Source organism: Colletes gigas, unplaced genomic scaffold, assembly GCF_013123115.1.
Source record: "Colletes gigas isolate AHSC1104 unplaced genomic scaffold, ASM1312311v1 Colletes_gigas_Sc00004, whole genome shotgun sequence".
Lineage (NCBI taxonomy): Eukaryota > Metazoa > Arthropoda > Insecta > Hymenoptera > Colletidae > Colletes > Colletes gigas.
The window spans coordinates 3,526,546-3,544,229 of record NW_025106633.1 but is presented as its reverse complement, the minus strand read 5'-3'; the positions used below and the strand labels follow the sequence as shown (position 1 = coordinate 3,544,229).

The following is a 17,684-nucleotide window of genomic DNA, read 5'->3' as shown; positions in this document are numbered from 1 at the left end:
AGATACTAAACCGAATTCAACAAGAAATAGATCACTCATTCAAGCGAACTTGCATTGTGGGAGGAGTCAAGTTGTGGGCGGAGTCAAGACGTGGCCGGAGTCGTGACATGCGCAGAGTTGAAGTTGCACCAGCTTCAAAAGCAGAATCTAGTACGAACCCCGTGACATCTGACGGGGCCGATTCCATTGCAAGTAGCGAGGCACTACTGCAATTAAATATCTCGAGAACCAACAGAGCTAAGAAAAAAGACTCAAATACAAAAGAAAGCTTCGAAAAACCGTGTAAAAAGCTTTCTCAAGCCCCAGATGGCGCCTCGTTGCCAAAGAATTCTCCCATAAAATTCATAAAATTCTCTCAGACATCGATGCTTCTAAACGAAAAACGTCTCGCGCGGATGAAAACCTGTCCGACGAAGACGATGGGGATAACGGGAAAGTCGAACGTCCGTAAGCGCGTATCAAAATGTACAAAGCAGGGATCTGGGTCATCCGTGAGAACCGATGATTTATTATGGCCGGTCGCGCGGGCTCCTCGAGATGCGGATCCCGTAAATTTTTTTCCTTGGTACCTCTCCTGGCACCGGGACGCGACCTTTCATCGAAATTAACCGCGTCGAGAGCGCGCCAGGAAAAGGGATATATCGAACGAGCCGTTGGGGGGGGTCGTCGGATGTATGCATATTTCTTTTTCCGCCCGCCCTCTCTTGGGCGTATTGACGTCGCGACACGGGCTTAAAAATATTACATCCCGCCGGCGGCTATATTGTAACCTCTTTGAGGCCGGAATGTAAACGGTGCGCCCGGTAGAAACGCGTAATTCAGGCTCCTGAATCGGGGTCTTTGCGCGGCAAAGAACACCCGGGGTTCCCTTGTGAACGGATTTGTTCGTTGGACGCGTTTCGACTACTTTGAGAATAAATGCGATACTGGGATAGGGCTAACGTTCACGTCGGAACTGTTCCGCCCGGACAATGGCGGAAAAGAATAGCCTCGCGGGTGAACGTCGTCACGACAGAGTCACGTGAGACCAGAACTTGCGCGACTACTATAAGACCGTAACTTCGCCCTCCATACTGACATTTTTAGACAATTTTTATCTGGACTTCTAGTTAATATTACACGATTTTCAAATTTTTGTATATTTCTTTTTTAAGATTTAAACCTGTTTACTGTACTTGTACCCCTTCTTGTTGACATATTTCACACAATCGAGTCGTATCCTAGATACGAGAATTTGGACACATCTTCCTCAGTTCTCTTCTAAGATACATTTTATTGAAATCAACGCTCGTTCACTGGCACATCCAGTTTCACGACACATTCTGCGACCAAGAAAATCGTCGACGCGGCACAGCGGCCACTCTTCGCCACTGTTTGAAAGAGTCTTTGGCCGTCGACTGGCTCGACGTTAGTCGTTTTCCCTCAAGGGATGTTTTATCTCGCCGCAAATCGCCGGAGCATCGTGCAGGCGAAAGCTGTCTCCTCCTTCGGTTCCAGATCTTTGTGAACTGACCCCGGCACAATACGACGCTTTAACGCCAACGTCCCCCTCCCTCCCTCCGACTAGGCAATCAGGTAATGGAAGCTCGGTGAAAGGTATCGTATCACTTTTCTGCTTCCCCCCCTCTCCTCTTTCTAACCCATTCTGAGCTCGTTTCAACGTATTCCCCCCCCTATTTTTCCGTTCGTAACATCTAATAAGAGCACAACGCGAACCGATCGCTCGCGACCCTACTTTCCGCGGGCTCTAATCATTCTCGCAGGCCTACGCTGCGTTCCCGGGAATCTCTCTGTTCCGCGGGGGTAATGAAACGGTACGGCGTCATAAATATACAAACCACAAACCTCCCCGGACCTTTATCGCTTTATTACCCTCATCGACTTCGCGGAAGTGCTCTACGGGGCAATGGGAAATCTGTCCCTGTTGGACAGGGACGAGAAAAAGGGATCTGGTCCGTTCAAACTCGATGAGAACGATCAGAAATCTGTAAACATAATTAATATCGACGAAGAATTTTATTAAGATTAGAACTACCAGACGTTTCAGATTTATTAAAATGTCCGACAGGGATGATTTCTCCTTCTAACAATACAAACGTTTTTTGTAAAAATTATACTCTATAAGAGTTTCAGAAAAATTAATGATGTACATTTTAGAAAAGGTTCCCTTGTTAGTTAGATGCTAAGTGAAAGACGATTAAAGCGTCGGATCCAATGTGAGTCGAGTTTTCTTCCAATTTCCAGTAGAATGCTAGCATATTAGGTCAGACATTCTAGGTAATCTCCGTGAGGTGAATAAACATGTAAAATATATTTGAAATTATGCTTATTTATGCTGTTACAGTTTCCTCTTAGTGTCTACTTTGGTCAAACTGTGATCTATTGACTCCCGTCTGACCAGTCGTAGGGTTATTCTACTTGAATTTTCATAATAGAAAGTTTTAAGTGAAACGAGGATAATTTCCCTTTCTCCTGATGATAGAAACGTCACGAGGGGCGTTTTTTTAACCATCAAGTGTGCCATTGCAAACCCTCGTGTATTGCCCGCGCGAACTATGTCCCTCGCGAGAGGACAGCACTCGTCGAACGTCACGCTCTTCCGAATAGCTGCATGGGAACGCGTTTTCCGTTCGACTTGTTGTTCGAGCGCTCTTTAAACTCGAACTCGATCGCGTTTCGGGCCAACCTTTCGACGATACTGGATTTCACGACGATCACCACGTGCTCCAACAAAACTTTCAAACCCCTTTTCTATTATACACTACTTCAACAATGAGAAAAGGATTGATCTTCGAAAGAAAAGAATCTTTAATCGTGTACATTATAAAATAAATGAAATAACAAATTTCAAGTTACCCCAGTTTCTCACAACATTCTGATCAAATACAAAACGAACACTATGTTCCAACATACACCTAAAATAATTCTGAATCAAAACCGTAACAAATCACGAATTTTATATCGCCGTAGTATCGATCACGGCCCGTGAAAGGGTTCCTTATTAACCTCTCTGAAGACGGTTCGAGTGGCCTAGTCGACGTGCTTTTGGTTCTCCGGGGTGTCGCTCGAGCCGATATTTTATCGCGAGGTCTTAAACGATCGGAGCCCTCGATAATCCCTCTTCGCAAATTACGACACTTAGGGGCAGCTTAGTCCAGAAAATTTCGCCCCCGTGAAACGGTGTCAGTGCGTCCAAACCCAAGGAGCACCGCAACCGTCCATCGAACCGTAACCACGACCACCTAAAGCATTTCCAGCGATTCATCCTGGCGCATCAGGATCGTCCGACTCGGTTACCAGACTGTTTAAAACGATACAGGAACGAGGCAGACGGCGATAAATTGGCACCCGTCATTCCCCGGCTACTTTGCGAAACCATGAATCCCGGGATGGTACTCTCGACGAATTGATTCCGTTCGCCTCGTGGAAGCATAAAAGGTAACGAAAAGTTCAAGCTCTTTTGGCTGTCCGACGGATACTGCAATTAACGCGGTTCCTCGTTGCCCGGCATCTTTTCTTCGATCGGACTAACTGAATGCAGAGATGATTTTCTAGAACTGAAAGGGCGATAGAAGAATCCCGACTCCGGGATCTTTTGTCGACGGTGCCGTAAAGAAATCTGTTAACGAGACGCGGACGAATACGCGATCATTGGATCTGTTTGTTCGCCGTAAATAAAAAGAAAGCGACCAACTCGAATATTTCTCCATAATAATACCGTTTAAAAAAGGAAAGGGCTGTTCATTGTCAATTAGCTTAATGCCCCTAATTTTAGATTCGCTTCATTCTTTTTCGCGGTGTCTGTCGCTCGGCGAACAGTTGAAAATTCAGTTGGAACTGTCCCTCCCCCACCCCCACCACCCTGTGCTGCGCGACTAATTCGATTAGATCGTAAACTTCGGGTTGGAGGTAATGCTATTCATTATGTGGGTGGGTGGGATGGGACGAGAGAGTCCTCGACGAGTTTCGCGGATCGTCGCGAGGACGTTCCGAGCCTATTTTCGCGAGGATTGTTCGGCTCGTCGACGATAAACGCGAAGACGTCTGAACTGATTTCCATGTCGAGTTCCCCGTTTCGAGCCAGGGGGGTTTCCAAACACTTTCAACCGCCATTATCTGATCAGGATGACGTACCATCGGTTTCAATCTCTAAAATACTAAAAGATACATTACGTATTATATACAGTTTAGATTTTTTTAATGGAACGTCTTTAAAACTCCAACGAAGACGTAGTAGAAGACGTAGCATACGATGATGAACCATGTCACCGGGGCAAGAATTCGGTCATTAAACGAAGGACTACTGTATCCGAATGAGAAATAAACTGGACAGTTTAATAATGTGATAGAATCCTTAATAAAGACTGTTTAACGCGAGAATAGTGGAATGGTAAATTTAAGTTGTTTTAATAGGGGCACTCTGCTTTTACGACTGTTGTGACTCGTTTTGCATTAAGAGAACGTTCGATTAAACTGCAAAGGGATTTAACGGTTTTAGCTGGATTAAAAAATGCGAAGGAAAGTTTCTGGATCAGCGGTCAGAAAACTCTTCGTAACTCTGGGGGGTAAAAGCAAAATTGTTTTCCATCGGATTTACCGTTTCCTACTTGCTCGAGTTTGGCTTTATCAAGCTCTCCGGCCGCTATCAAAAACTCATAAACGTCTCGATATTATGAAGGGAGGCGAATTTCGCTTACTCCTAACAACACTACAGATTCTCGAAGGTTCGTGCTTTACATTCACCTTATCGATTCTAATAACCATTACCAACATTACAGCAATATATTTTTGCTTTTAATTTTATGTGTTCTAGTACTGTATTTTATTATACAATAGCCTACATAAACGAACTATCAGCATACTGTTATTTTTATCAATTAACAGCAAGTATGCTTTGATCAATAACAGCAATTACAGATTTCTAAAAATGTATTTTTCCCCAAAAGCAAGTATTTCTCTGTGAGTCTGTAGTCGCTGTTACGAATCAGAAATGAAAACAGATAATTTAAATATATTGCCAGTTTAAAAACAGTCTCCAATTCACCACACTGACACCGTCGAGGAACGATCGATAAAAAGAGAGTAACCTAATAATCCACTCCCGAATGTTGTCACCCTGACCCTCGATAAATGCAAAACATTGGTCCTCCTCTAGACTTCTTTGTCACACTTTTTCGGAAGGCACAATATCGTTTCTCGTAACCAATGAATTTACACTTTCGATGCTGTTCACACGCACTAGGGGCGAAATAATTTCTGAAACTACCATTTTATCACTGACATTTTGTGTTCACCTTACAAACATTCGATTTGCCATCGATATTTCCAATGACTTCGTAAGCGGATTTCCCGGAGACCCGTCGACAGTTTTCGCGAAAATCTTCGTCGCGGGAGCTTTCGACGCCCAACAAAACAGCTTCTCGCGAACGCGGGGAACGGACACGAATAACGAATCGCGCTAATTGGACGCTCGACGATACTCGGCTGAGAGCTGTTCGAACGTCGAATCTCTTGAAACTCCTCTTCTGGAAGTTCTGGAGAAGTTGGAAAGATCGCCAGATATCGTACGGAGAAAAAAGAAAGATCAGTCCCTTGTTCAGACGAATCTGGTGCCATAAATAAAAACAGCACGAACGGCCCAAGTTTTGCTTACGGGGGTACGTCCCCGAATGTGAATCGCCATTGTCGACGAAACTTTCGCAGGAAACAGTTTTCACGGAAACATTCGACGCGTATATATTTTTGCAAAACTTGTACTCGGTAAGAGTTTCAAAAACATTGATGATTTACATTTTGGGGAAAGGTTCGCTGTTAGAAAGGCGATTAAAGCGTCGGATCCAATGTGAGTCTAGTTTCCTTCCAATATCAAGTAGAATGTTAGCATATTGGGTCAGACGTTCTAGGTAATATTCGTGAGATGAATGAGTATGTAAAAAATATTTGAAATTATGCTTATTTATGCTATTACAGTTTTCTTTTTCCGCCTATCTTGGTAAAACTGTGATCTATTGACTCCCGTCTGACTAGTCGTACGGTTATTCTACTTGAATTTTAATAGAAGAAAGTTTTAAGTGGAATGTGATAATCAAACTGACAATTTTGTTTATGTTGCGTGTGGTAACATCGAAAACACATGTAAAATGTATATATTTTTCAAAAATTAATGTAATATTAATATTTGTCACGCGATAATAGGAATAAGAAGACTTCTAATAGTGCTGGATACAAGAATTTTCAAGCGACAATTTTTACAGAATCATCCTCCAGTTCCAATTTCTTTCTCAAACAAGTTGAGAATTGAATTTACAGTAATTGTTAGTCAGTCATGTGCTTTGTGAATTTTTTTCTACATTGTATTGTATCTGCATTGGCCTGGGCCACACACGGGTACGTTCTACTTGTTCCCGTCCGACCGCCCGTAGGGATATTCCACTTGCTCCCGGTACAATAGCAGAAAGTTCACCAGAATGCTCGACTCAAACACGATTCAACCGATCTTCGCTTTCCCTTACAATACATCGAGTCCTCTCAAACCTGAGCGGTTTCCACGAAGAAGGAGGCGAAAAATGTGATACAAAATGGACACTAGATCGTGGGACACCCTCGCCGGACACACTCGCGGTCGTTCCCCGCGGCTACGGTTTCCCCTGCGACAGGAGCCACGGACGTAACGATTTTATCGTACGACAAGTCGATCGTACAAAGTGCAACCATACCTGTGCTCAGATAGAACGAAACCTTCGATCTCCTTCGTTCAAATTTTAGCAATTTTTTACGAGGTTATACCGCAGGAAAGACGTAAAAAAATTAGATACGTCTCCTCGTGGTCTTCATTTGACATAAAACTACACTCGACCGTAAGAGGGAACGCGACACTTCCGGATCGGATTCCAACCGCTGAACACTCGTTTCCTCCGCGGAAGCTTCGAGAGATAATGCGTGCCTCCCCCCGGGCACTCGGGAAATATTTTCGTTCATTTTTTAAATCGTTAATCCCGCGGTAGCGGCTGGAACACTCACCGATGCAGACGAAGAGCGCCGCGAAGAAAATCGGCGGGAAAGCCCTCGAGGACGAAAACATCCTGACGCCGGTAGCGAGCTCGTACTGCGAGGAGGACTCCGTCAGCGCGGACCGAGGATCCTTCCGGGCAGGAGCCGCCCAGAGGGGTGGGACCAACGGTGCCCCGCGAAACGAAAACAGAAAGGAAAAGGCACTTGCGACCGACCCGGTCGGTTCACGGCGCGTCCCCTCGATCCTCGATCACCTGGATCCTGTTCCCTCTGCGCGTAGCTTGTGCACGAACGATCGCGTGGATCCGTGATCCCCGTCGACGATCCGTCGAAAACCAACTCTTTTCCTCGCCCCCTCGGGTCGAACGATCGAAACGAAACTATCCCCGTGGAATTTTCCAAATTTCCTCTCCGTTACTCCGGTTTTCCAATCGTGCGTACGGGCCTCGATTCCTTATTTCTCGACAAATTTCGTTCGTCTTTTCTCTTTCCTCCCCCCGAGAGAGGCTCCTCGACGACACTGGAGGATCGAACGCGAATCGGTCGGCGGTGTTCGATCGCGGGGCTACGTAAAGGCGCGTCCTGACACGTACGTCTGTTGCGGCGCCGCCGTCGGACTGAGTTTCTACGTTACGCTGCAGCAGTGGCGACGCGACGCGCCTAGCCTGGCCTAGCCGCGCCGCGCCATCCGCGTCGTCGCGCGCGCTTATCTTCCGCACCTGTGTCGGCCCCCCCGATTTTACGGCCGTGTGTGCGTGCATGCGCCCGCGCCACGACGCCCGAAATTCGGCGCGCTCCCTTTCATGGCCTCCTTCGACGTGCCGCAGCTGCGATTTTCTGCGCTCGAAGCCTTCTCGAAATAACTGTTTCGAACTATCCCGGGCCCCCCACCAATCCTAGCTAGACCGAGGCTGATTTTTCAGGCAGAAATTAGTTCGAAAAATGTGCAATAACATTTTCGTAGACGACAGTCCATTATAGAGACAAATTTTCTACTGATTTGATGAAGATACGAGGGTCGTTCAATGAGTCCTTAGAAGAAGATAGAAAAACAAACTATTTTAGATAGATTTTTTTTTTATTTTTCAACATAATCTCTTTTTAGCTTTACACACTTTTCCAAGCGTTTCTCCAACTGTTTTAAGCCATCTAAAAAGTAAGATTTCGGAAGATCCTCGAAATAGGCATCTGTTTGAACCGTTGTCCGCCGAGTCATTCTTTTAAAGTTTGGAAATAAAAAAAAGTCACTCCTTGGTCGATAATTTATTTATCTACTTTCATATCTTCTTGCTCTTGTTTCAGTTCTCTTTTTCTTGGCATTAGGTAAGGGAGATGCTTTCAGAATCATTTTGTAAATATTATCATCAAAATTAGTAAATGCACGTCCGTTTCACAGCCTGCATAATCAATGTCTGATATATTCCAATCCAACAAAAAATCTACACAACTTACGGAGGCCTTCGCCGATATATCGTGCATAGGCGTTTTCAGCGACTTTCGAATGATTTTATATAAATCGTTGACATTTCGATACCAGGTACAGTCAGTTACGTAATTTGACCTGGGTTTTGTAACATTTCATCCGGGAAAGTTATTTAATTATTATTTTATCGGTTCCCGTCAGAGTTTCCCGCTTATCACATTATTCAATGGGACGCAAAAGCGCGACGCTGCACGCGCGTCGATGCTCAAAGTTTAATTAAACAACCATGATTGCAGAACCATCGGAACAAAGAATTTCTAAATAGCATCGAAGCGATGCAGAAAGGATCCCTTTTGTTATAAATTGCCGACTCGGAGGCTATTTCCTGCAATTTCGATCCATGACCTTTGACTTCATACAGCAAAACTCGTATCGATGTTTCCTTGAAGCGTGTTTAACGATCATATCTTGTGAGTTGACCAAGAATGATCAGTTTTCTTCATTGGACTTGCTTCTAAGCTATATAAAAATGTGATTTTCCCCTTAAATCGTTAGATTAAACAAATATCATTTTCATGAAAGATTAATATCTTTTTTTTGTCATCCATAAGATTTCTCCGATGGAAATCTGTTTTACGTCCAGTGGATTTTAATTTCAATCTTACCTTTAAATATGTATCAAAATATTCCGCCATCGTTCACCCAAAATTAAATGAATTGAATGAACGCAATCGCGTCAAGATATTTTTAAAAATGAAAATCGACACGAAACGTGATATTTCGTGAATAAACTCGACGGGTACGTGAAAAGTAAGATAGGTATTTAAAAAAAGAAAAAGAAAAAACTGAAAATCGTCAGGAAACGTGACGTTTGGCGAATAAATTCGACAAGGGCGCGTGAACCGGAGAACGGACGAACGGTATCGATCCCCGATCGGAAGGGTAAATCATTCTCGACGGTCCATGTTTCTTCGACGAAGCCAGGAACGCGTTTAATTTCCCTGCAGCGCGTTCCCGTAGATATCCACCGTTTACATATCGAGTCGCATCAACGTTATTGCAGTATGCATTCACGCGGCAGTTATCGGCCCCGTATACACTGTGCCCGCCCTATGTGCATTATACACAGGCAACATTGTGCCGTCCGGCATCAATCATGAGATTTCCTGCAGGTGAACGCAGCCAAAGGTTTCCACGTTTCCCGCGTTCCCGTCGATCGATCCACGTGCCGTTCGATTCATGAAAAAAGGCTCCACGTCCCCACGGGACCACCATAACGATCTTCCTTTACGCGTGGACAAAATTCTTAAGAACAATCAGATCCACGGTACGAAGGTTCTCATCGATATGGAGTAATTTTTAATAAAACGATAAAATATCCTCCGCCAGAGAAATCAATTTTGGAACACGAAGGACACTTATTGTTTGGGCTTTGGTGAGTAGATTAGGCTTATGACAAAGTTAGAGTTTCGTTAAAGGAACAGAGTGTCATAAACTTGGTTGGTGGAGGCAGTCTCGAGTGGTTGCAACCCCAGCGTGGATTCGTATACCTGGGCCTTCCTTCTTCGTAGTTTTGCACACGGGCCCAGGGACCAACGCACGTGGTGGAATAATCCCCAGAGTTGCCACACGTAGCACCCTCCACCTTGGACGCTAAGCTACATTAGTATTGTTGCACCCCCGCCATAGAAACTCTTGATAGAAGGGGGTGCAAAAGGCCAACGCCTTGGAAAAACGGTGGAACCCCGTCACTTCGTTGTTGACATCCAAACACTTGGGTTTTAGCATAGAACCAAACCACCAAGCATCTTCAAACACCAGACAGTGCGCTAGCCTTCCATAGTCTGTGTATATTCTTGTTGAGTTTTAATAAACATAGAAACCAATTCGTCTAGTTAGTCCCCTGAAAAGGGGTGGTCCTTCGAGCTTAGTTTTAGTCGGTACACCACGTGCAATTTACACTTCGAGTTCGGATTAAACACTTATAATAAGGCACGTCCGTTCGAAGATCTGCAAATCGCAGTTATACGGGAACAATGGATCCGCGTCTTGGTACTTAGAAAATTACTGCAGTGTGCCAGGATCCAGGATCTAAGATTCCGGGAATATCGAGGCTCAATGTGGACCGCGTCAAATTGCATTGCAAGTTAAATCATGTGGATCACAATGGCAGATTATGGTAATCGTTTACAGTAGGGACTCCCTCGTGTATTGCAATTATTTTAATATACAGGATGTTCGGTCACCCTTGGGAGAAATTTTAAAGGGAGATTCTAGAGGCTAAAATAAAACGAAAGTCAAAAATATCAATTTCTTGACTGAGGCTTCGTTAAAAAGTTATTAAAAAATTTCAAATCATTCTGAAAAAATTATTATTGGTTCCGGGGGTCAATTACAACCATTTCTTGTGAATAGACATACCTTCGAAATTCTACCCACTTTCGAGAAAAAAATTCGAGTAGGTGTTGAAATTTTTCAGCGAAAAAAATTTTCAAATCGTTCTAAAAAAATTATTTTCGTTTGCGGGGGTCAATTACAATCATTTTTGGTGAATAGACATATCCTCGAAATTCTACCCACTTTCGAGAAAAAAATTCGGGTAGGTGTTGAAATTTTTGGGCGAAAAACAAATTTTCAAATCGTTCTAAAAAAATTATTTTTGGTTCCGGGGGTCAATTGCAATCATTTTTGGTGAATACACATACCCTCGAAATTCTACCCACTTTCGAGAAAAAAATTCAAATTGGAAAACAAATTGGTATTCTTGGTTTTCGTCCTATTTTGGCATCTAGAATCTCCCATTGCAATTTTTCCCAGAGGTGGACGAACACCGTGAATATTGTAGGGATTCCTGAGTGTTCTGAGCATAAAAAATAAATGTCACGAGGTGTATTCTCGAATTGTAGCGAATGGTAAAAACGAGTGTTCCGTTTGACACGCGTTAATAGAACAAACGTTCCACACAGAGACTGGTATTTGCCATTTTCTGATTAGAATGACTCGTTATTATCGTTTCAAACGCCACTGCGAGTTCCCAGCGCGGATTACTCTTATCAAGGAAACGAACCGAAACGATTCACGGATTGCTGCGAGGCAGTATACAGAGAATAGTCAACAGAGTCGTAGATGAGATGTCGTGCACTGTTTAGAAACAGTCGAATGGAATTAGTCAAAATTCCTGCAAGTATTACGGGAATGCAGTTTGCTCTCCTCCCGTGACCCCATATTCAAATCTGATCCGATAAAGCAACGATTCTCAAACTTTTCTGTCCACTTATATAACTCACGCGACTCCCTAGAACCACGTTTGTCAATTTTGGGCAATCTTGAACTAATTTCGCTAGAAAATTTCACTCACTGCGCACTTCCAGTCAGGTCCGTCCATAGTCAAAATTCGATCCAATCATGAATCCACAATTATAGTTACCCCAGTCAAAGTTTCGTGGGCCACGTGTGCGCTGAAACAAAAGGAGACGAAATAGGAGACTGCAGATTGGAAATTTTGACAAAATTAGCTCTAAGAAACATTTGCAAGAATAATATAAGAACAATGGAATAGGCTTCTGTTAGCAATTATTGGATATTACTATATATTATTATGTGAAATAAGGAAAGGAACAAACTTAGTAGCTTATTTACAGCAACGGAGTTCACGCTGGAACGAAATACAGAATGTTTAACAGTGGACAAAGAAAAATCTGGGATAGTCCCCGCGCGAATTGGTTCGAACTGCATTTTCGCGCGAATAAAAACTTGGTTCTTGAATAATACACGCTCGAAAGTATTCCCCTCGACTTTATTCCTGTACTTTGAGGGGTAAGCTTGAAATTTAAATTACTTCTGCGTGATATTTTTGGCGTGGTCCTTCAAAGAAATGCTTTGATGATTTCTCTTTTCACCGTGACTGGCAGAAACTTGTTTCAGTTTATTTCCGACATACTTTTGCCACGGATGAATAAAGTATCTAGACGAATAAAATTCTTTGATGACTTCTGCCTAGACTATGGTTCACAGTAGACAAAATGAATGTGACATTAAAAGTCAGAAAGTTACTCTTAAATAAATCAATATCATACGTACTCATTTTCTGATATTTCTAACATCGAAGATCATTGCTCGTCTACAGAATAAATGAAACTATTGTGTAATCGAATAATGTATAAACAAAAATTAGATTAGAAGTTCTCTGCCCTCGTTTGATTTGCGAGCAAACGCGGAACACGTACAAGGCTGCCTTGTATATTTATTCGCCGTTGCATTAATACATTCAGTTTACCGCAACTGCCGTGCATAACGCGTCGTTGCAACGCGCTGGTAACATCTCCCGTTTCAACCAGCTTCTGCAACATTAATTCATCGCAGAAGCGACGATACGTCGTCGCGACGAAGCGAAACATTTTCGAAACCCGACCGGACGGAATTATTTCTCGCGGATTTTTCCATTAATAAATTATACAAGCGTATATTTTGTATTCGTTTCATGGAAAATATCGTGGTCAACGGATACGAAGTGCTTGCGGCGTCGCCTCCCATGCTCGCCGCCAGAGGGCTCGCGCTCTCACAAGCGCTCGACCGAATCCTCGGTTGCTATATATGTATACATTCTTCGAACGACTTTTCAATGTCATTAGGACTACACTCATTGCATGATGCATGTAAACGAGGTTTTTGAAACCTTTCCCTCGAGCCCTAACCCAAGAAAAACCACGATATAAACACATCCTCATATAAACATTACAGACACTATAACAAACATTTTAAGTGTAGGTATAGGGTTCCAGAAACAGAGAACGAGTTAAAAAAAAACTTCCCAATATACCAGTTGTCTAATATACCTGTTAGAAAGCCTTACTGATGAGTCCAACTAACAGGACCTTTCTTTCCTTTTCTGTCCTCCTACGATTTTCACGGGTTCCTAATCGCAGCTATGCAGCGCCGCATGCTAATAATTTCTAGCTGTCCGAAGAAAGGAGAAACGCGTCGGATCGATAAGCGGCGAAGAAAAAACGAAACCCATGAATGCACGTTCGATGGCACTTTGACTCGAGCCTCGATAGAATTCTAGAGATGCCTCGCAGCATTCCAACGGGCAAGCAACAACCCTCGTCCCTTTTCTGACGGCGAACTTATCGCGAGGTCTATTCTCCTCTTTTATTTTTCGCCCCGCGTTCTGACCCATATGAGGCCAGACGCCAGGCGGAGGACTCACAATATCTGCTTCCAATTAAAATTGGATTATTGAATGAAAATAGAAGTACCAAACAAAGATGTTTAATTCTTGTTTTATTCAATTTTGTTTCCGACGTGATACGTGCCACGAGGCTACCGTAACTTATACAGAGGCCAAAAATATCATAAGTGAAATAGTTATTAAAAAAATTAAATTGAAAAATTTCAATCATTTCGAAAAAATTATTTTTGTTCGCGGGGGTCAATTGCAATCATTTTTGGTGAATACACGTACCTCCGAAATCTTAAGCAGTTTCGAGAAAAAAATTTGGGTAGATAAAATTTTTCGGCGAACAAAAAATTTTTCAAATCGTTCTAAAAAAATTATTTTCTGGTACAGGGTTCGATTACACTCATTGTTGGTCATTACATATACCCCCGAAATCCTACGCATTTTCTAGAAAAAAAATCCCTTACCCGAAAATCTAATGTCTGACCATACACTGACATGTTCCCCTGAAATTTCAAGCGTATCTTTAAAATATCATAACTTCTGAACGGATTGGACGATTTTAATGTTTAAAAAAGCAAACAACGCGTAATTTGGTGAAGAATATGTGGAAATTCCAAAAATATTCGAAAGGTTATTCCTTGACACCGCAAAATGAGAAAAACCCCATAAAAATGGTCCAATTTTCAAACAACCATAACTCCTACAATAGTGAACGTATCTCATTGAAATTTAGCAGGGAAGTAGAGCTCATGGGTGCCTACAAAAAAGTATTAAACAATTTTTCTGTACAGCACTAATCAAATTTATTAAAAATGAAAAACGAATTTTTAAGAAAAATCGACAAGGGGATTTTCAATTCGTTCTGGAAAAATTATTTTCGGCTGCGGGGGTCAATTACAATCATTTTTGGTGAATAAACATATCCCCGAAATCCAACGCACTTTCGAGAAAAAAATTCGAGTAGAAGCCTTATATCGAAATAGAGATCTTTCCTTCTGGAAGTCCAAGAATATTATTATTTTATGTTCTCTTTTTTCTCAAGAAACTATCGAAAGTAACATAGAACTAGATAACGCTGATCATTAAACCATGCAAAATTTTCTTCTACGATCTTATTCCGTCTTCGCTAAGAGCAAAGCTATAGACTGACCCAGTTACTAGAACCACGTTGCACACTGCACGAAGCTATAAAGAATTCCTCCGAGGCATATTTACAATGTACAGAAATCCGCCTTTTCGCCCGTAAGTGCACTCTTTACGATGATAATGCTACCAACCCTTGCTTTACGCGACAACAAAATCCTACTCGATAATGAAATTTCCCAAAAATTCAAAGTCGTCATCCTGGATGTTTGCTAAAAAAAAAAACCAAACGAAATCGTTCGAAAAGAAAATCCTACGCCCGCATTGTTCCCGGCTGGCAATAAAATCAACCCCCGGAGATTATCCCAATTATTTACTGTCCGTCTGAAATTATTTTTCTCGAAAGAAGAACGAGACGAACAACAGAAAGGAGAATCCTCGTTCAAGGAACGAAGCGATAACGCAACGTCCGGACCCTTGCTCCCCTTTTTCCCCCTCCGCGAACGATAAATCGCGACCGTTGGCCGGGTGAAAAAAAAAGAAAATAATCCCCAGCAATGGATATATCCGCTTAATAACGAGCGCAAAGGACACAGTCGGATATTAAGTCGGGGTCCACTTTATCGAAGTGGCTGGTTTACAAACTGGAACGGGTTGTAATTCATCGTCGTGGCTGTTCGGCTGGCTCGTAACAACGCTTCGTTAATAAAACTCGTACCGGTCTTAGTTTAATAATTGATATCAACCCCTTTATTCGGCGAACGCTAAAACTCGCCTAATGCCGAACGCAAGCGGCCGCAACGCCCGTCGGCGAACCGGGATTGTTAAACTCCGTGTCGCATGGCTACGTATTGCGGAATTTACACACAAAATTCTACCCAATGCAGTGAAAATGCAGGCGCATAATGTGCTCGCCTTGGATATCTCGGGAATTATGCGCTGCGGAAAGAATCGTTGCGCACCCAAGTTGCACCGTTTCGAGTAGCCTTCGAAAGTAGACAATTTTTGGGTAAACAAGGTTTTAATAATTGGAATTAATCGAGCAAAATAATTTCGTGTATCAGTTTTCGCGGCCGTCTATTGAAAAATCGCGAGAACACGCGGTGTTTTGAAGCCGTCAAGGCGGGATAAGTGGTTCGCGCGACTCCGGATCGGCGAAAGATTAATGGTCGGAAACATCCGCATGGTAAATTCAACGCGTTGCATCTGCAAACGCGATTTCGCGCGCCAACAACGGGAACAAAGGAGAAGCGAGGTGAACAAAAAAAAAAGAGGGAGGAAAGACAGAGGAGATGGTGCAAAAATTTAATTACGAGGCTGCAACTGCGGTCAGGCACGCTCGTTTGCGCCGCGAGTTTCGCGTCCCGTTGTGCGTTTTCGGTTCTCCTTTAAACGCCGCGGTATCGTTACGCGTCGTTCTCCCGCTGCCAAAAAGGCTCGCGGAGGCCGCGAAACGCCGACCGTTTTTCATCCGACGAGACTGATGACTCGCGGGTGCTCGTAAACGAAACAACCGCGATCGTGCTAGCTGATTTTTTTCTCCGTTTCTCGCTCGTTCCGACTAGGCTTGCCAAAAATTTAACCGTTCCACCGCCCCTCGTTACCGCCGACTAACGCAACTTCTTTTTTTTTAGTTAGTTTATTTAGATTTTGGTACGCTCCAATTAGGGAAGATTATATGCTAACTAAAAGAGAATAGAAGGATGCGAGACATATTGTTTTGTGACAGTAAAATCTCACAGGATGTTATTTCAAAATAAAAAATTGAAGCGACCTTGACAACATATTTCAAGGTCATTGAAATAAGTTTTTGAGTCTCGACTGCTCAAGCATTTTTATTTTCCAACCTATATATACTTATTTATAATAGTTGCAACAGAATTTGAAACAGTTTGGGAAGAAAAGTTTCTCTACGTTTGTCGACTTTACCAATTCAGCGGCTCAATTGGTTGTAGTTCTGAAGATCACTGTACTTTCAACGGAGAGGTCGCTCGAAATCTACTGGGTTTTTTACCGAGTCGGTATTTCAGTTCGCGAGACACCAATGTCCATAAATGCAAGGAACAGCTTTACCAGCATTCTTAGAATTTCTAAATATTCTTCACAAAAGTACGCGTCGTTTGCATATCGAAACATTAAAATCCTCCAATCCGTTCAGAAGTTATGATTTTTTAAACATATGCATAAAATTTCGGGGAACCATTTCTGGTCACACATATATACCACAAAATCTGACTGCCATACCGACCAGTGGTGCCAGAAAAGCACCGACGGTGCCCTACTCACACATGCCAGATCACGCGTACGTGAGCTCGCGGAGTTTCGGAGAGTCGACAAAGACAAACTGACGCATGCCCTCTTTCTCGATTCTCCGAAGCTGCCCGAAGTAATTTCGGACCGTCTCGTAGGAGTCGAGAGGGGAAGGCTCATTTGCCTTCTCGCACTCCTAGCCTCCGCTGGCCTCTACTGACCACTGCTGACCACCCCTGATTCTTCCGACAACATATAACGATTACTACATGTTACTGCTTGCCCCTGCTGGTCTCTGCTTGCCTCTGCAAGCCTCTGCTGACCCCTGCTGACCCCTGCTGACCTCTGCTGACCCCTGCTGACCCCTGCTGACCGCTGCTGACCTCTGCTGACCACTGCTGACCACTGCTGACCCTTGTTAACAACTTCAGCCATGATATATATATATTAAAACATTGTATAATGTAAATCTATGGCAATAAATGATATACTTACAAAGAATTCTATGTGTTCTCATCATTTTTTACCTTTATTTTCCTCTCCAAATCATTACCTTAGTTATAAGACTCCCTGAAACTCCTTGGTTTCCCTGAACCCACTAGGAAGTCCTGAAACACCTCGGAAGTCCTGAAACTCAGAACTTTGCTAAAAATTCAGGGTTTCCAAGAAATTCCAGGACTTCCCAGTTGTTTCAGGACTTTCTAGCTGTTTCAGGACTTTCCAGCTGTTTCAGGG

At 43.1% G+C, this 17,684-nt stretch overlaps 1 protein-coding gene across 1 annotated transcript in view; it reads right to left on the bottom strand.

The window, feature by feature from the left end:
* Positions 1-7,614, bottom strand: part of LOC122405372 — a 103,746-nt gene extending 96,132 nt beyond the window's left edge. The window contains exon 1 of the mRNA XM_043410056.1: positions 7,021-7,614. Within this exon, the coding sequence (XP_043265991.1) occupies positions 7,021-7,081 (61 nt within the window). The 5' untranslated portion in view covers positions 7,082-7,614. The remainder of the gene's footprint in view (positions 1-7,020) is intronic.
* Between the last annotated feature and the right edge of the window lie 10,070 nt (positions 7,615-17,684).